Source organism: Sylvia atricapilla, chromosome 1 (genome assembly GCF_009819655.1).
Source record: "Sylvia atricapilla isolate bSylAtr1 chromosome 1, bSylAtr1.pri, whole genome shotgun sequence".
Taxonomy (NCBI): domain Eukaryota; kingdom Metazoa; phylum Chordata; class Aves; order Passeriformes; family Sylviidae; genus Sylvia; species Sylvia atricapilla.
In genome coordinates, this window is record NC_089140.1 from 29,453,952 (window position 1) to 29,474,302 (window position 20,351).

The following is a 20,351-nucleotide window of genomic DNA, read 5'->3' on the forward strand; positions in this document are numbered from 1 at the left end:
TTTATCTAACACTTCCTTTTGTTGCTAGTGCATGTCTCTCCTATCCTTCTACTTGCGTAACACAACTTCTACCAACTCTTTCCTTTCATATATCACTTACTTTCTCAGAAATCTTTTTGGTTTCTGTGAGTAATCCCAGTCCTTAGATGCAGTGTCAAACAGCAGAATATCCAGCCTACAACTGAAGGTTTCCCACTTGCCCTGTTTTCCAGCAGTTTGCAATGCTTACAGGTTCTTTCATTGCTTATTCAGGAGTTCCATATAAGTTTGAGATGAAAGCACAAAGTTTGCAAGTCAACCAATGCAGTACACACACTCCTTGGCTATTATTAGTAATCACTAACAGAACTGCTATAGCATTAGGTGATAATTCTGCATGGAAAAAAAGGTAAACTATCATTACATAACCTATCTTTCAACTAACAAATTGCTGATTGATTCAATCCCTTGACAGTCTCTATAGCAACAATTATTCCCAGCAGCAAATAATACCTGCAGCATTTAAATAAATGTCAACCTCCTCCACCTCACCTCTCAGCATAATGAACAGATCCAGATTCCCTTACTTAAAAAAGCCCTCAACACACATTAATAAAATTACTAGAAAATTCCTGACTTATCAATCATGATTTTAGCTGTACAGTATAAAGCACATTACAGAGTTGTATTGCTGTATAGTACATACCCCATGTTCTTTAGCAGCCATAACCACTTTTGAAACAATATCTTCTTCAACAAAAGGCCTCACAGCATCATGGATAACCACTACTTCTGGCTTCTGGAGCAAATGGCCGGAAAATTCATTCTCTGCAAATATTTTCAGTCCATTGAATATTGACCGGTGACGAGTTAGTCCACCTTCTACTACTGTAACTCTTTTGTGGCCATATTTTTCAATGATAGTCTTCATTGTTTCGATATTTTCAGGAGACACCACCACAATAATGTCAGATATCCAACTTATCCTAGAAAAATCAGTGCAAAACCAGAGAAAGTAGACATGAATGACTAAATAAAAGTGGAAATATACGAAACAAAGAAATTCATAACAATGAAAATGCAAGACAGCTAAATAAAGCACCTCTTGATATACCCAAGTCCAAGTTTTTGTACTCCACTCCTTAAGGGAGAGCTATAACAGAAGATTTATGCCAATAACACTGGAGTTCTGGGAAGGGACTTGCTTCCAACAACCACTTTGTGGAGGTGCACATTCTGATAACTCTTCAAAAGCCTTGAAATCATTTCTTACTCCAGCATCATTCCTAACTTCAAACAGAACTTCTACATCTAACAGTGACAGTTTGCTAATCAGTTTCCAATAAATTGGTAAATCTTGTGGCCTGGAATACTCCATGTTCTAGCAAAGCGCACAGTGTACAAAAGATTAACACAATCAAGAAAAAGCCTGAAATAAAGATCACTATCAAAGCAGGCATGAGCAGTAATGGTAATGAATGAAAACTGTAACACTTTAATATTGACAGGAAACGTTATATGGGTAGTCTGAAATATATATAACAGAAAGGTTTCTGCTGTAGGAAGCTAGAAAAATGTAAAACTATAGCTGTGATTTTTAAGAATACCATATGGAAAACACATTTTTAGAGATCTCCAAGATTTTACTGTTAGTATTAGTGTAGCTCTAGAACTGAGGGGGTGTGTGGGGGAAAGTGAATGACCTACAGACCACAAGATTAAAATCAATAATAGCTGAAGCTACGCTGAAATCATTCTTCTGTCAAAGTATCCAGAAATACAAAATCTAGTCATATGTGACATTTCAAAACAACAGAAATACCATAATTCAAATTCATTGTAGTGTCCTATTTTCTAAATGCCTATGTAGAGAACGTTTATTAAAAAAAAAAGGTGTGTTCCATTTCTGTGTCTCCACAGATGGCAGAAAGAGCATTTTAGCATGTTGGACAAGAAACTCATAGGATGATCAATGATTAAAAAAGAAAAATTACTATGTTAAAATTACCCATGTGTAAAATTACCATGCATGCTAGTTACATATACAACTAGGGAAAAAGACAGACAAGTACAATGTACTGTCTCAACTAAAACTAGTAAAGCTACTGAAACTAATATTGCAGACACAAGAAGAATGAAGCTACTAACAACGAAATATTTCCAGAAAAATAAGAGTATGAAATTCACAGTTCAGAAATACACAGGCTCAAGATACTGATTTTTGCAATGACACATGAGAAGGTATTGAAGTAAGGTATTCTTACTTCAAAAACCAAAATTTATCTGTGTTACAAGCCAGTTGCCTATAACTATGTGAAACAACAGAGCATCTTCCACCTTATGTAAGGAGGGGTGGGGGGGTTGTAATTAATAATATTCCATGGAAAACTACTTCAACGAACTGTAAAATAACTATTTAAAATAAAATAAAGAGCTATTAACATTCTTCAAAATAAAAAAACTCGTCCTTATGTTCACTTTACTATCAGCAAAGGCAGAAAATACAGCCAAACCAATACTTTCTCAGCATTCTTAAAGTATTGAAGTATTTGAAGTTGCTCGAATGTAAAATCTGAAGTCATGTCGTTTCAAGTTTCATTTCAACTTGCATTCACCACAGGTCAATCAAAAGATTTAAAAATCTCACATATGAATTCTGCCATACTCGTAATATCTAACTATAAAACATAGCACTTCTGCATGACTTCAACTTGGAACTAGGGCAAACTAACCAGATTCTTCTCAGTTCTTCTTTTAAATACCGAGAGTCAGTCAGTCATTTACCAAAGCAAAATTCAGGAAGAGGTATTTCACACTAAATAAAAACAAGAGCTCTGCATTTCGGTTTGCAGAAAGACTGTAGCCTTACACAGTACCCAGAAACTGGACAGTCTGCACAGTCACTGTGACTGTGTAAGAGGAGCACTGACATTGCCCTTTCTGGAGTCAAATGAAACAGATTATGAGGCAACTGGGTAGTACACAGCATCTTCTGAGAAGTGGGGAAGAGAACACAAGTACTGACCCAGCCTGTGATAAATCTCTGCACAGAGAGGGTGGAATGGCTCAAGACCTCCAGTGGTACAATACACCAAAAAGTGACAGGATGCGGTCACAGCTCCACCCTGTGTCTGCATAAACACATTTGTAAACTGGAGTATGTCCTCCTTAAACTCATTCCGGACCCACGTTCTACAATTAGAGCTGGGATTTAGGGATGTAACATATTCATGTAAGAGCATAAAGGTATCCTTTAGACTGATTACATACAGAACTGCTTAGGTTTTTGTCCCACTAAAACTCATGAAGAGTACTAATCCAGTACAGTGTGCTACAAATTTTAATGAATGAAAGCTGTGCACCACACAGGTTGCTAGTTTTTTCTGAAGATCTGCCTATGGAAATGTTGCAAGATGTTTTAAAGAAGCAGAAAGATACCAGTATACACCCAATCTGGCAGTAAATAATTTTTTTCCTTCCTTTAATTTGTCACATTTCCTTCAGAAAGATTTCATACTAAAATAATAATCTACTGAGGACCTGCTCAAATCCAGTTTAAAAACAGCATTTCAAACACCATTTCAATTTTATAACTGTAATATTGGATCAAGCTTCAAAAAGAATCAGCACGACACATGAAAAAGATCACAATGCTCTACCCCAATGTGCTTTCACAACACACAACTCCAGCGCTTCCATACAACACAGGCTGTGGTTCCAAAGTAGAAAATCAAGGCTGACCAAATGAAACAAAATGACAAGTCCAGTTACAATCACTTTACAACTGCCTTGGGAGGACCCCAATAGTAGCAGAAAGGAAACAATGAGGCATAAAAGGACTATATGGTTGTTTCCTGCAGCTATCCTTCTCGTCATCACCTACATGTAGACTTACTGCCTAGTAAGAAACAGTATTGTTCCATTACATTTCAAACAGGATTACAAACACTTAAACTAGTTGAGCTGGACCTGAAAGTAGGGGAGCTCATTAACTCAGCAACAGATTAAGCTATTCCTTCAAAACACAGGCTGCAGAGGAAATGAAAAAAGCCCACTCTGAAACTGTATAGCCTAAATGGCATGCTGAGGTACAAATGTGACCCAGATTTAACCTTCTACCAGTTTCACTCACATAGAAACCAGTGCTGAAATCTGATATAAGGCTGAAATACTCACACTCAATCTCTTGTAACTCTCATTATGCCACTAAAAAACTGTTCAATAGAACCTATTGAGACCAGCAAAACAAGGCCAGAACCAGGCAGTCGCTGCTGAGATGACATCAGCAGTGTTAGACGGCATCTTTCACTGTCAAAGAAACTTTCAGAGGGGTAAGATAAATCATTATATTACTTTTGCTAACCTTACTAAAAACCAAGTGAGAAAAAGAAGCTACAAGAACAAAATCCATATGCAGAATTCAAGCATAACTTCCTTTTGCTCCATAAAATCTTTGTTATGAATTTATTGATATATGAAAAATATATTAGTACAAATGTGTCTCTTACAGTACAAAAATGGAATCGGGAAGCTTTTGTGGTATATTAAGAAAGTCTGAAGGATCTCATGTACAGAAACCATTCATTTTTCCCAGAAATAAAATGCTCCTTATGAGTCAGACATGACAAAAAAGATGCCTCTATAAAATTTGCTGTAATTATTTTTTGCTCGTAAGCTACTAGGGAGAAAAAAAAAAAAAAAAAAAAAAAAAAAAAAAAAAAAAAAAAAAAAAGCTAATGACAACTGGTCAAAAAGAAGAAAAGAAGCATCAGAGTAGATCCATTTAACAAAACTGTAATTTTGTGACTTATAGAGCCAGTAAATATGCATCAATCAATGGAGAAAAATATTTGGCAAAAAAACATGTAGGACATTTCCAAAGAGAAGCTCCTTTGGGAGCTTGCCCAGGGAATTTTAAGAGACTTCCCCTGTTTTGAGATATTACAATAAAGAAAACAAAGCTGTCAGAAACCTTTATGGAAAAATTTAATTCTGCCAGTGAAGATATTAACTCTGCTTTCCTCTTTTACATCTACTCATTGTACTTGCAACATCTGGTGAAATATGAGCACAACAATAGCAGCAGCATATCTGTTCCACAAGGATTTTAAAATCAATCTTTATCTTAGTTTGTTTTCCTCTCTATAGATTTAGTAAAATATGTGTGCACATGTGCATACAGAGCTAAGATTCCTCCCTGTCTCAGAAAAAGAATTGAAAAGATTCTATTCTAACAAACATACATACAGCAAAAAAAAATCAAATTAAGGAAAAACTCTGCTAGTTGTTACAGAAGCAAAAACAAGGAATGCCATTCTAAATCAGTTGAACTTGTTGTGACGGTCTTGCATAAGACGGTTTTGTCTTCAACAAAAGCAGGAAAAAATCCAATGGGAAAGTGAGACATTTAAGTTTTCTAACATTTAATTTTAGCCCACAGGTAGGGCCTGACCTTCCTATCTGCACTGGCAATTAAAACCGATTTTTCCCTATCCTAGTTTTGTCCCTCTCCTCCTCCTCGGGGTATCATCTGTGATTATTATTGGCAGGCAAATGTTCTACATGCTGTTATCCTATACAACAGGATGCATTGCTTATTCATTCATGTCTGCTCTTGTCTCATTTGCCCATTTTTCCACACTGATATTTAAGAGTCTCACTACTTTCAGTTGAACAGCATAAAAATCTTTTTTCTACTGATCTTTAAAGAGAAAAAGCAGCTGCACATCCTTGAACTGATTGTGTATGTCTGTCTATACTCTGCTACCTCTTTTCCAGTTATAAAAAAAGCTTCAAAGTAGCCACACCAGCTGAAATGCCCAGTTCAACAAAGTTATTACAGGCTAATGAGTCAATGACACATTCAATTACATCAGGTAAACCACAGACATGAGAAGACAGTATCAAGTTAAACACAAAATCTGCCATTTCTAGGCAGATTATGTGTTAAACTGCAGCTCCTCAATATTACATGCTTGCGCTCATATATGCACAAAACAGGAACAAGGTACATCCCTCACAGTTTCAGAGCCAGAAGTAAAAGTGTTGAGATGAAAATGAAAGCCATCCCAAGCTTTGGAGTACATGTGTTCCTAGCTCCTCACACACATCTTTACCAATCAACACTCCAGTTCAGCAGAGGTGGCAGGAAGCTCTGCCTGACAGAGCACTGCCAGGGTTTATTGCACTTCTAACCAAAAGCACCAAGTTGTTACTCTCACACTCAACTTGGTTGAACTGTACAACTTGAAATAAACCTTCTCATTTTTTGCAGCTTTAGGACAAACATAATAATGTTGCTCAAAGTACAGCTATTTTCCCAGAGCTTGCTGGCAGTAAAAATTCTTTTTTTTTTTTTTTTAGATGCATAGTATTTCCTTCCCAAACCTCACTCTGTTCTCTTTTCCAGGTCTCCAATACACTGAGTGAGGATATAATTCTTCTCTGTAGATTCCCATGGCATTTTGGCAGAAATTACAGCTGTGGCAAGCTTTGGATTGGACACTTTGCTTACTGATCTGCTTAGCTTTGCAACTGGCTGCTGTTGAAAACTCAATAAAGAAAACAAGCAGTATTTCTTTCATAAAGTCACAATTGACCTGAGGGAAGCCTTGCTGGGTGGGAATGGGAAAAGAGTCCCAATTTTGAAGTTGTACAAGTTTCCATGTGTGAAGAACTTCGGGAGATGCTGACAATTTTATTTCTTTCACTGATCTCCACACCTCCCCATTTATTCTCCCTAAAATCTAAAGGTTTGTTTTCCTACAAGTTACTGCAACACATCCAGAATTCCCCTTGACACTCTGCTCCTACCTGTGGTGTTTCAAGTGACACTAGATAGAAGACTTACATTATGTTAACATTTGACAATAATTTATTAACTGTCAGTCACATGCCTAGAACTCAACAGCCCTATGGAAAGGAAAATCCTGGCTCCTAAGAAATCCCATTACTTTAATCCTGTAACTGCTCTAACATAGAACTGTTAAGGGTTGGAAGGCACCCTAAAGATCATTTAGCCCCAATCCCCCTGCCATGGGCAAGGACACTTCCCACTAGTCCAGATTGTTCAAGGCCTTATCCAACTTGGCTTTGAATGCCAGCTGGCTTGGGGCATCCACAACCTCCCTGGGAAGGAAACCTGTTCTAGTTCCTCACCACCCCAACAGTAAAGAATTTCTTCCTAATACCTAACCTAAACTTCCCAACTTTCAATGTGTACCCAGTATTCCTTGTGGTATCACTACAACATAAACATGGAAAAGTTACACGTGCACCCACACACTGCATAAGCCATCAGCTTCTAGTCCAGCAACTATAACTTAAACATTTTTTCTTTGAACTTCCTGCTGAAACAAGGTGTTTTACCATGGGCAATAGTGGAGCATAATGCAGTGCTGTACATCAGTGAGTTCATTCATCCCATCATGAGGAGTAAATTCTTTTTTTTTAAAGTCTTTGGACATTATGAAGACCATCTTCAAGGGCAATGGCAGAATAGATCTCTTTTCAGGGCTGATGGATAGTGCTATGACTGTCTCCAACAGCCGCGGTGGGCTCACAGCTCACCAAACCAGCCACTGCAGTCACACAAACCCTCGAGCTTCGAGCCTGAGGGGGCTCGAACAGGCGCATCCCCAGGAGCTAAAGAATGCGGCACAGCCTCCGAGCATAGACAGGGCTGGGGAAGGAGGGCGGAGAATCCACTCGGGATGGCGGCGCTAGAGCCAGGCTGGAATGGGGGAAGCGCCCGGGTCCCGCCCGGGACTTCGTCCCAGATGAGGGGGCCCAAACACACGTCGCTCCCTTCCCGGTCTGACCGGGCGGGTAGGGACGGAGAGACACCGCAACGCAAACCAGACCCGCGCTAATGCCCAGGGCCTGAGGCGAGGGCAGCGGGGGCTGCCTGCGCCTCTCCGGGACCCGGCCAGGGCCGGCAGGAGCCCGCGGGGCGCGGCCGGGAGCCGAGCGGCGCCGGGCTCGTTACCTCTCCATGGCCCGCACCGCGTAGCTGACGAGCGGCCTCCCCTGCACGGCGCAGAACTGCTTGGGGGTGGCACCGCCCAGGCGCTCCCCGCTCCCGCCCGCCGGCAGCACGGCGGACACCGACACTCCGCCGGGCGCGGCGCCGCGGCTGCCGGGCTCCATCTGCGCCGGGCCCGGCGGCGGCTCCGCTCCGCGCCCCCCGCGGCAGGAACGGCGCAACCGCCCGCCCGCCTGTTTTATTCGCCCGCGACGTCCGCGATCCAAAGCATTCGGCGCCCGCCCGCTCGCCTGCCCCCGGCGCGCACCGGGCCCTACCGCGAGCCCCCCCGCGCTACGCGAGCGCCCGCAGAAGCTGCCCCGGGCCCCGGCAGCCGCGGGAGCGCCCGGACCACGGCAGGGGAGCGCCCGGGGCAGCGCGGCACGGCGGCGGCGGGCACCCAGCCGCACTGCCCGGGCACGGCCGCCATGGGCCCTTTAAGTGGCCGGCGGGCGGGTGGCTCGGGGCGGGGCCGCGCTGAGGGGCGGGGGCGGCGCTTCCCGCCCTGTCCCGCCGGGAGCCGCGGAATGGGCCGGGGGCCCTGTCCCGGTGAGGAAATAAACACAGCGCCAGTGGCGCCGAGGGAAAAGCAGGCCGACCCGGGGGGCCTTCGTGAGAACCCAAGAGGCTGGCTGGGGACACCTGCTGAAATGTGGTGATTGTTTCCCTTCATCCTAGGAGGGGGAGATTAAAATAAAGTCATGCTGGAGTTGTTAAGGTTGGAATGCCTCTTATGTCAGTGAGTCCAATCATTTACCCAGCATGGCCGTATTCATTGTTAAACTACATTTCCCAAGTGCTACATCCACACACCTTTGGAACACTTCCAGGAATCGCGACTCCACTACTTCCCTGGGCATCCTGTTTAATGTCAGCCCTTTCAGTGAAGATATTTTTCCCAATATCCAACGTAAACCTCCCCTGATGCGACTTGAGACTTTCCTTTTTTGTCCCTTGCTACCTGGGAGAAGAGGCCAATTCCCACCTGACTCCAGCCTCCTTTCAGGGAATTGTAGAGTGGCAAGGTTTCCCCTGAGCCTCCTTTTCTCCAGGCTAAGCAGCCCCAGCTTCCTCAGCCGCTCCTCACAGGATTTGTGCTCCAGACCCCAGCCCCTTGTCTCTCTCTGGACACACTCCAGCACCTCAATGTCTTTTTGGAAGTGAGGGGCCTAGAACTGGACACAGCACTCTAGGTGTGGCCTCTCCAAGTCTAGCAAGACTACCACTCTTCTGGTCCTGCTGCCCACACTACTCCTGATACAAGCCAACATGCCATTGGCGTCCTTGGGCACCTGGCTCTTGTTCAGCTACTAGGAATGAGCACCCACAGGTAAAACTCAGTGGTAGTTAATTCACTGCGAGGATCTGGGATGCTCCAGCTTGTCTCATGATGTTACTTACTGTAAACAGTGATGGCTGAGACATGTTTGGAAAATTCCCAGGGCTGATGCCCATTAAATGGCAGAGGAGGCACAGTCTGGTGATCACCTGTGAAGACCTTAGTGAGGTGGCAGGTGCCAGGGTAAGCCAGGAAGCTGAGGCAGTGAGTGCGGGTCAAGGCCAGGGAGGCATCAGACTGGGTGCACTCATAGGAGACCAACAGTAAAGACTGCTTAAAAGTAGCTTCCAAAGCAAAACAAGGAGAGGACGGTTGAGAAGAGGATTGCTTTTAGCTTTTTCATAACAGCTCTTACTAGTGGAAGAGCAATGTTTGTATTTGACAAGTGAGTCTTCGTAACTCAGTCCTCCAAGCTTGAAGGTGGGGGTACTCAGGGCCCTGGCCCTTGCCTCTATGACATTATTTTTAGCAAAAATTCAGTGTCTTATATGCAGGCTATCCTAAAATGACCAAAGTCTTTAAAGTCTGCAAAATTTCTTTATATCTTTGAGAAAATAGCTTATTTATGGATTTTCAGGTTTCTCTTAGCTGTGTTAAGAGGAACCTAATAAAAACACGTACAGAGACCTTTCTGAGGAGTAAGCATGAAAAGTTTATGTGCCAGCTAGGCTGCTTTGCCAGTGTCAGCTGTGGACTGGAGTAAAATGATCATACAGGCTTGCAGAAGAATCATAAGCAGGAGTCATACAATAGGAGTGAAGTGATCCCTCCTAGCAAAGGCAAGACTTCACAGGTATTCTTGATAGCTGCAGTCGCAGGAAAGTCACGCACAGCACAGGCACTTTACATGCAGAGGTGTCAAGCTTTTGGAATGGAGACTTTTCACCAGAGAGGGAATTAGCTAGAAATTAAACCACCTTTCTTCCAACAAGTGTTGGTCTCATTGTCCTCAGGACAGTTTAGCATGTTGGATTTTTTTAAAAAATCCATTGGCTCAGCAACAATACTAAACTGTTTATGTTCTTTTTTAGCAGGTCTTTTATTTTCTTTTCTTGGAAAGTATTTCACTACCTAATTCCTGAATGATGACATTTATTTTTACGTTGTCTCTTTTTGGAATTTCCAAGTCTGTACTGTGAGTCAGCATCCCTTCATTATTATTAGATGCCCAAAATTAATTTTTCTTCTTAAGCTAGGCACCTCCAGTATCCAAAATCATCTTTCATTCTGATTTTTTCTTGCAGCAATTTTATACAAATATGTTCATGGCAACTTATTCTGCAGCATTCCCATTTTTTCAGTTTTTTCGGTGTGACATATTCTGAATTCCTGTCTTAGGTCCTCATGAATTCATTTATAAAAACCACACCTCTTGTTTGCCTTTCTATAAGGAACAAAAGAAGTTCTTTTTAGTTCCATGGCTTCTCACACGGTACATGAGTTCTGGGGAGTAGGTAAGACATTCCCAACACCAAAACAGCCTTCAGAATTATTTTCCCCTTCCTTCTTGATGTTATGGTTTTACATGTCTTCACTTACATCCACAATCTCTTGTGCCCAGGACCTTTCTTGTCCATCGAGTGTTTCCCCACTTCATTTCAGTCATTAATATTAATTTCTTCTGTGAAGGAACATGTGTCGATTTGGTTCTGTTCTTGCTCTGAAGTCCATTTTCCTTATTATACTAGGGATATTATGCTTGATCAATCCAGAATAAATTATATTTGATGCATGGACTTTGGTGGATGCAGACTTCAGTGACATCAAATCTGTTGTATATTATCATGAGATTTTACAATCCAGCCAAAAAGCACTTTGAAGCTGCTTTTGGCTGCACTTGAACATCAAATGTTTCAGAAGTTTTCATGCTTTCCACAGTCCCTCTGGAGTCAAAAGATTTTTGTCATGTGTTGATAGCACCTGGTAATTTTTCCAGAAGCCCATCAGATTCTTGGGGTATTGGTTATACTGAATTTATTACTACTATTTCTCCTTTTTTTTTTTTTTCTGTTTTCTTAGACAATGATATGGAAGGAAGAGCATATTTAACATTCTTATCTATGTATATTATGCTTTACCATGCGTTAAGAAAACTGGGATTTGGGGGTTTACATTTTTTTAATATTCATTTGTTAGTAACATGCAGTGAAGCACTTTGGGAATGGAGCGACACTTGTTGAATGCATAATTTATCTTCAGTTACATTCCACTATACATTTTGTGTTGAATCAATCTAATATTTTAGTTGCTGTGCATATATTTGCATGCTCATATACAAACATTGGAAGTGAGAAAAATGTGAATTCACATGTATTGGAAGAACAATTTCGCAGTTCTTGGCTGGGCAAAAATGGACAGAGACAGCATTTACCTCAAAGCAAGTAAAGAGCAGGCTAATCTATAATTTCTGTGCAGGGGTATGACATCTGAAACCACAGCTGAAGTTTGCAATTATCCAGTAAATATGCCAATCATATGGTTGAAAAAAAAAAAAAAAGTGGGTTTTGGTGGTGGTGGTGGTGGTGGTGGGTGGTTTTTTTTTGGGTTTTTGGTGGGTTTTTTTGGTGGGTTTGTTTTGTTTTGTTTTGTTTTAATTGAAGAAAGAAGATATGTGCGAACTGACATAAAATTACAGTAGTGAAATTCACCTGACAATTTGACTGTTGGGGGAAAAATCATCTGTTTCTATGACAAACTCAAAATAGGGCTTTCAGAGAACATTAACTTATGGGAGTTGTAGATATCATTCAGAAAGGTTTTTGTGGAAAAATTAGTGAAATAATAAAATTTCCTAATTTAAAATTGCAGTTGAGTCTTCTGTAGATGTGTATAGCTGAGAAATTGTCCTTTTTTTTCAAAACTTTTAAGCATTTTAGTTTTAGTGAAGGCAAAGTAAGATGAATATGCCTTTTCCTGACAAGCAGCAAGGTTCACTATTGCATGTTTTAAAAGGGAAATGCATGCAGTCAAGGAATATTTTGCAAGTTAAAGTAAATTGTAAAAGGAAAATTACAAAAAGCCCTCAATATACTATGGAGGTGCAAGATCTCTAAAAGACAACATAAAGATAAAAAAAGTATTACAAAAAAGCTAACACAGTATATGTAGCATTTTGAGCAGTTGTGCAGGCTTCTAACCAGAACCTTGTGTTCACAGGATTGCATTTCACTAATTTTATCCAGATATATGAATTATTACTTCAGTGGTGGCAAGCCATAAAATGAACATCCAGAGCTGTAAGGAAGGAAGTGAAATGCCAGTTCTCTTTAGACAGTTTTTGTGTTCAAGTAGGATAGCAGTCTTTGCTCTCCTGAAGTCACCATTAACTGTCTCAAATCATGGAAGTTACTGTTTACAGAAATAGACACAGGCTCCATGCCTATCTAAAGAGATTACAAAGCCCCCAAAGGATAGAATTTCAGTTTTTTATCTTGCATGTCTGTTGCTATTTGTAGCACTTTGCACAAGATCTCGAAGTCTTAGGCTTCATGGAAAGGATGTTTATTTTTTCTAAATATTTGGTTTCAGTTCTGATTGATTACTAGAAAAGTAATCATGTGCCAGTTTTATCTTATACCGTCCACAATTTTCTAGCTTTTGCCTGAGTCTGAGGACTGATTAGCCCTCCACATGGTCCGTTTAGACTGACTTTTATATCTTCACTATTTCAATCTTTGTTGCACAGCAGCTGCCTTAAAGTATTTGCTCTGTGGTGGGAGTGGATTCCAAGTCAATATAGTGTCATAGGGAACTTAGGGCTTGAGGCAGTATAATAGATGGGGCAATGTTAAAAAAGGCAAAAATATTTTCTCTCCAAAGCATATTTAGCACCTTCAGGGAAATCTTATCTTGTTTCACATTAGCATCTATTTATATTTGTATTTTTATAAATATGACTGCAAAGGGTTATTTCTTGGTCTGAAATTCTTTGATGAAAAATGCTATAGATGTGTGGAGTACTTAGATAAAGATTTGGGCTATTGATTTGCTGCTATTGGTATGTGGAACTGAGATCAAAACAGCACGTACAGCAAGGGAGTTACACACATGCATAACTTAAATGAAGTGAATGTTAACTATCAAATATCAAAGACTGCTTACATGCCTTATATACAGTGTGCATAGAGCCACCTATAGATCAGATCCCTAAGGGGAATTTTAAGTGCTATTTTCTTCATAGGCAATAATGCAAAATATATTTTTTTAATAGTTGAGGTGTAAATAGAGAATATTAATACCAAGAATGTAAAGGAAATGTGGTCTTTGAACACAGAGGAGTGTTTTCATGCTTGCACATCATTGTAAGTATGTTGAAAAACATGCAATGCATTTCATCTGTGTTTTACATGTGCAAACCCCTTTGACATAGTTTTACATGGTTTTGGTAGCTAAATTTCTTCTATGAGTACTTGATACATAGAGGAAGCATACATATTTGAGTGCTGTGCAAGTGCTAGAAAAAATTGACAAACATTGATTTTGATGTTTGGCACACATTTTAAAGCTTCACCCTAAAATGTTATATTTCCCCTGAAGTGTTTATCCATTCTCTATCTGATAATCCTCTAGGCCTGTGGGATATGGATGGTTATTTCAGGAACTAATTAGTATTTTGTGTACACAAAGTAAAAGAATTTGAAGATAAGAGAATTGCCCTATAGTATGTAATCCAGTAATTCATGAGAGTGAAATTCCTTGACTGCAGGAGAATTTGTGAAATTCAGAAATGTTAAAGACTTGGAAGAAGACTGCTACTGCTTTAGGGAGTGCTTTGGCAAGTAGGTGATGAGATGGAGGCCTTGCAATTTTTCATTAGAAACAGTTGACTAATCTTAGACTTGGCTCTGGAAGGGTCTTTGTAGATTCTAGATGTGTTGGTCAGATGTTCAGTAATGCCAGGTTTGGGTAGGCCCATCTGCTCAGCTTTAACATCACCATGTATTGTGCTGTATATAGGAACTGTGGTTTAGGGTCTTTGGCTGTCACTGGATGGTGCACCAGATAGTGACGCTAACAAAGACATGCAAGTTGAGGGATGGAAATCCCTCTGGCTCTTTTCCACTGTCTCTGTGACATAAGACCCTCCACCAGCCATTAGGATAGTGCCCTGTCATGTCAGTAAAAAGAAAAATGTTTAGTTTTGACAGATGACTGAAGAAAGTTACCTCTGAGGAAAGAGTAATGGTAGTTTGATTTTCTCAAGGTGATTCAAAGCGGAGATAGTCTATGAACTGATTAAATAAGTGGTGTTGAGCCACAAATGTCAAGATGGCAGTGATATAGAATGATGTAATGAAAAGTTATATGAAAATAAGACTTGAAGTTAGATTTGGTTTTTCATGGCTCTGAATTTTTGTTTTAATTTTGGTGTGTGTATATTTTCTGTGTTTTATGCTTTACCTTCCTCTGTGTTATTTCCATGGAATGTTTGTGAAGGAAATGAAACAATTCACCAAACTTCAAGTGATGAAAACAACCAGATAAGACCAATGAAAATTTGCAGATTTGGTAAGTACAGGTGTACAAGTTTTACTGTTTATTGCTGCACTGAAAGCATTGTTTCTCCATCTCTTGTCACTTTAATAATGGTCCATACTTTAAGAATACCAGGAATGTTATTCATTGGCCCAATGTCTAAGGAATGTAGATGAAGTCAGCTTGCAAGGGTTCATATAAGAGGGATTCCATCCATGTCAGTTTTTACTCAGTAAATGAAGACTGGTCCTAACTATTCCACTGGGGACTGAAATTGCAGCAATCAAGTCAAGGTAGTATCCAACACAAAAACTGGACTTAATCTTCATTACATATTTATATGGTATACATCAGACAAAATAATCATGCACTGGTAGTTCTTTTTTTCCTTTTCTTTGGATTTTTTTTTTTTTAGTGTTACTTTCTAACCCATTTGGTAGTTGGCAAAGGCAAGTGGCTTAAAATGCAGTCTGCCTTGTGGTCAGGTTTGTGCATCTTTTTTCTCTTTCCAGACAGTTGCTTTATATTGAGCAAAACATATAGGATGGTAGTCCCTAAAAACAGTAGTCTTGTCCTAATCCTTTGCCTCATCCTTTACTGACTTACGCATTTCTAGCATGAAAATGTCAGATTAGAGAGGGTCAATCCTTTGATCCTGTTCAGTTTTTAGGAAGATCAAGGTTACAGATTTTTTCCCCACTGCAGCAATGTGACTACCTGTCATCCAACAATTATACAGAGACTCAGCTTGTTTAACATACACCACTGAGCAACCATCAAAAGTTAACCATTTTCCAACATACTAATCTAGCTGGATGCAAACCAACTACTTGATGAAAAATGCTCAGTAACCTGCTACTGTTTTTTTGAGTAATGCAGTCCAGCTCATTTTGCTTTAAAAATTCTTCCTGGAACTTACCTGTGCCAATACTATTGTGGTTTCTTCATATGTTATTTTCTTCAGTACTGAATGCTTCAGAAAATGGAATAAGTAATGCATCCTTCTCTCTCTGTGTGTGTGTGTGTGTGAGGTGTGTGTATGGAAAAAACTGTGGGACCGGTAATGTAAATACTGGGAAGAAATGAGCCTGGTCATTGAAACACCATGGGAAAGAGGATTTTATTTTGCTAGAGCCAGAAGTTTCAAAGGGAAGGGCAGAAACAAACAGATTTGCAAGGGACTGCAGTATTTGAGTAGATAGAGTACCACAAAGTACTATGTTCTTAAGATTCAGACAGTGGTTTGAATGGTCTGTCTAATGCAGGCTTTTATGGAAGACGTATGCCAAGAAGTATTAAATTAAGCAAAAAAAAATGGAAATCCTTAATATTTACTTTATTATTGGCAAAAGACATTGCAGACATTTTCTTCTGCGAGAGATGTCAAGATTCATAACTGATTACCAAAAGATCAAAAGAAAATATGGGGACAGTAGTTGAATAACATCTAGGAGAGGTTTTATGTCTAACTCACTAGTGTATTCTTGATAGTCTTGTTCACAAAATCAGATGACTGTGATTTTATACATGTATATGATATTTGATACATTTTATGTAGCTGGTAAGCAAGATTTTGAGCCAAATTCTTCAAGAAGTAAGTCCAGGTGTGGGGCAGGCTGATAGCTTTCTAAGAAACCTGTACATGAATCTTGTCAGCTTAGGCAGTATTTATTCTCCTCAGAAATAGGAGGTTGTGGTCACCCATCAGAAGATGTGAACAGTGCATTTCTGTGAAGATGGCAGATTCTAAAGTCTCCCTGTTTTCTCTGGTTCAGTGTGGAGTGGTACAGACACACTGTGCTGTGAATTTTTCCCTTTGCACAGGAAGGGAAGGCACAGAAACAGTCAGAAATGCTTTTCTACCACATGTATTTAGATTTGACAGTCAGCTACATCCCAGGGGTAGCAATGTTCCTGGGTTATTTGGCTTGGCAATCTGCAGATGGAGCAAGTCTTTTGAAATCTCATGAAAAGTTGTGAGGACCAGAAGAAAATGAAGAACACACAGCATATGCTGTCCTCCACATGCTATTTTGTTCCCTTATATTGATCCATCTTCTTTTCTTTCTCCTCTCCTAGACATACCCAGGTTCAGGTATTTCAATATCTGAAAACAAAAGATGCAGTGCAGTGATACAAACAGTTCCCAGGTGCTATTAGCTGTTCTGGCTACTGTCCTAAATACTGCAATAAAGATGTACAAAAGTAAAAGTTTCAGCAGGCTTTTTCAATGAAGAAAAGAAAGAAACAAACACCAAAAATAAGTGTTTCTTGCTAAAATCAAAATTTTTGCAGCTTTACATTTTAGAAACACTCAGACCTCTGTTCTCCATCCAAACTTAATGGCCATAGGGAGCCTAAAAAGGCTTTCTCCAACTCACCCCAAAGTAAATTAATAAATAAATAAGCAAATAAACAAAATAGTAATCTAACAAGCAACAGATGTTTAAACTTGCTTCAGCTGCAATTAAAACAAACTCTTTGTGCTGCAGAGTATTTTAATGCTTTGAATAGTCACTCCATTTCTTAGTGGCTGTTCTTGTGGTAGGGCTAGGCAAGTACTTTTCTCCTTAGGCCCTCTCTCAATTCTCCAGTGTTTTATATGAAAGAACTTTAATGATTGTGCCTGGATAGCTCTTCAGCCAGCCAAACATCAGATTTCACGGACTGGTTTGTGCTTTTACTAAGTTGCTTTACAGCTTCTTCACTAAGTCACTTCTCACTAGGGCTAACAAAACAATTCAAATGTGGAACTCCTAAGCCAAGTCAGAGCATTGCTTTTCTTCTCAGTAGTCAAAATCAAAACAAAATCCAGACATTCTGAAAAGAGATTTTAAATATTCAAGTATCAAAAGGCAAGTGTGCTGTAGTAATATAGTTCAGAACAGCTAAGGGTTTAAACAATGAGACAATTATATATATTGTACAACTACTAAAATAGAGCAGGGGACAAGAAATAGACAAAGTGTGCAAAACATTTTTTTTTGTCATTTAGTATTTTTTTTACTTAAGCAGATGGTGGTAAAAATCACTTTTTGACAGGAGTTACCATTGCAGTTTAGTAAACAGAACTATATTATCATTGCAGGGGGTTTTGATTTAGGCCACTTTTATGATAGCTGTCTTATTTTATTTTATTTTATTTTATTTTCCACGACATTCAAGAAGTACCATATTCCACAAATATTCCTATTAAAGAAGTTGTCCAGATTTTCATTTTTATTAAGACATCCTCTATATTCCTTTGTGGTTCTAAAAAAGCATTAAGAATGCCTGAACTTTAGTAATGTAACATCACCTGTTTCACTACTATGCCAAATCAAAGGGAGGTAAGAAAATGCAAACTCCCCAAATGGAGTTACAGTTCAGTGTTTCTAAAGATTTCTCTCAGTAATTAGTAGAGACTGCTTATTTTCATGGTATGTTGTTCAATAAGCAGTAATTAAAAATTAAGAGTACTTTCTTGTCATGGAAGTATTGAGTGAGGTAGATGTTTGATTATTGACTCAGTGGTAGGCAATATCTCTTGTAAATCACACTTTTCTAGTGTCAGTCCACATAACTCCTAGAAGGAGTGAGCTGAAAGGCTGGATGTCTTTCAGGAAGATGCATGGGCAGGCTTTTTGTTGTGGGGGCGACGTTCAAGCGAAATTACCAAATCCAGTGACAGAATGTCTGCTTAGCTCATAAATCTCTAGAGAATTTTCAGGTTTAGCCTGGAGCAATGTTTGTATGTATGTCAATGAACTGAAAATCAAAGCCCCTTGCCTGGCCTCCGGGAAAGGAAATGCATCATGAGAATAGGATACCTTCCAACTCTAAGGATTCCTTATAATTTTCAGCTGAACACCTCCAGGTTAATACTGTAGCAACAGGACTCTCACAGTGGAATGTATTGAACAGTCCTTACTTGATTAATGTTGTACTTCTTCAGGAAGGATATAAAGGTCAAGGTTAGAAGGACTAAAGTGATTTACTAGCAGAAATCTCTTAGGTATTTTGAAGGGTGTTATTCAAATGTCTGCTTTATTTCCAAACAAATGACTAAGCTTGGATTGGGTGGTTTTGATTCCAAGGCTGCTGGAAAGGCGAGAGCAGCAGATTTGTTACTGTTATTAAATAACTGAATAAATAAACTTCTCAAGGGCCTTTCTCATCTAGATTGCAAATGTCAGACCCTTATGACTTCCAGGGTTGATAAATGTCTTAATGACACATAGTATCTACCACTGCCTCTAAGAAGCGTGCCTCTGAGTGCCTCCATGCTATCAAAACAATCAGCATCTGGCTACGTTTGTTTCTAGTGATATCTAAGGAAAATTGATTTCCACTCATTATAAAACAATTCACCCGTTAGCTGGGAGAAGATTTCATCAACTCAAAAGTAATGAAATAGTGATGGCAGATTAACAGATTATTTCCTAATTTATTCACTTTTAGTTTTCTACAGAAGCAAGTATGAGAAATTATAAAATTATTAGGTTCTTTTTTAGATGTTTGAAATGCTTTTTAGGAAAGTATTTGGAATTCTGATCTGCCTACCAATTATGTGGTTGCACATAATTGAGAAAGTCAACTTCTGTATAATTTTAGTGTAATAAATCTAGACTATTTATAGTCTCATGTATAAAAAATTTTACTACAGAATCTTCCTCTACATTGTACTTTTTCAAAACATTTACATACTTCTTGTATTTGATTTAATACTTTAAGAAAAAAAAAAGTAGCATGTTTGTCTTTCCTTTTTAACTCAGAAGCAAACTTGAAATGTATCATATCTAAAATTATTTCAGTTTATGCAATACTATTCACCAAGTCTTTGAGAAACTTTGGCCACTGACCTCCACAAGGGCAACGGCCCATATTCTACCCACTGCAACTTTACATGTTGGAGATTCTTCACAAGAAATCAGTTAGATGTACTTGTGTAATGCCTTTTGTCTGGATCCTCGGATAGACCCTGTGAGGTCATATGTAACAGGATGAAACCCAAGGCAGATTGTAGAGGCCACATTGATGCATTCAGAGCAACAAGCTGCATCACAGAGTAACATTATTCCTTCAGAAAATTCTACAGGACTATATTTCTGGTGCTGCTTTCCTACAGATCTCTCCCACAAAAGGCCAGTCATGGCCAAAGAAGAGACTTTAGCTAACTCAGGTGGCACATCAAGGTTAAGTTACTGCTGATGGACGCAGCTCCTGCTGGCTTCCCTCTTGTTCCCTCAAATATGCCAGTTATAAATGGGCCCCACGGTCTTCCTATAGCATGTCCAGCAAATTTTCACAAAGTCATTTTAGCTGAAGTGTGTCAGATTATTTCCGTTTGGGTAGTTCTGCATAAAAAGACAATCTAGAAGTTACTATCCCTATTTCTAAATGTAAGCTGATATTAAACATGTATTTTTGTTCCTATAGTCCAGCTTCACTGACTGAAGAAGAGTTATTAGCAAGATATGCAGTTTTTTCATCCTTGTTATTTCTGGAAGTTAGACACAGAACAGGTAGAGTAGCTTTACTGATTTTTAGTGACTT

At 39.5% G+C, this 20,351-nt stretch overlaps 1 protein-coding gene across 1 annotated transcript in view; it reads right to left on the reverse strand.

The window, feature by feature from the left end:
- CRPPA (CDP-L-ribitol pyrophosphorylase A) overlaps positions 1–8,204 on the reverse strand; it is a 109,208-nt gene extending 101,004 nt beyond the window's left edge. The window contains exons 1-2 of the mRNA XM_066318232.1: positions 7,967–8,204; positions 686–965 (exon numbers count right to left, since the gene is read on the reverse strand). Coding sequence (XP_066174329.1) covers positions 686–965; positions 7,967–8,127 — 441 coding nt within the window. The 5' untranslated portion in view covers positions 8,128–8,204. The remainder of the gene's footprint in view (positions 1–685; positions 966–7,966) is intronic.
- Between the last annotated feature and the right edge of the window lie 12,147 nt (positions 8,205–20,351).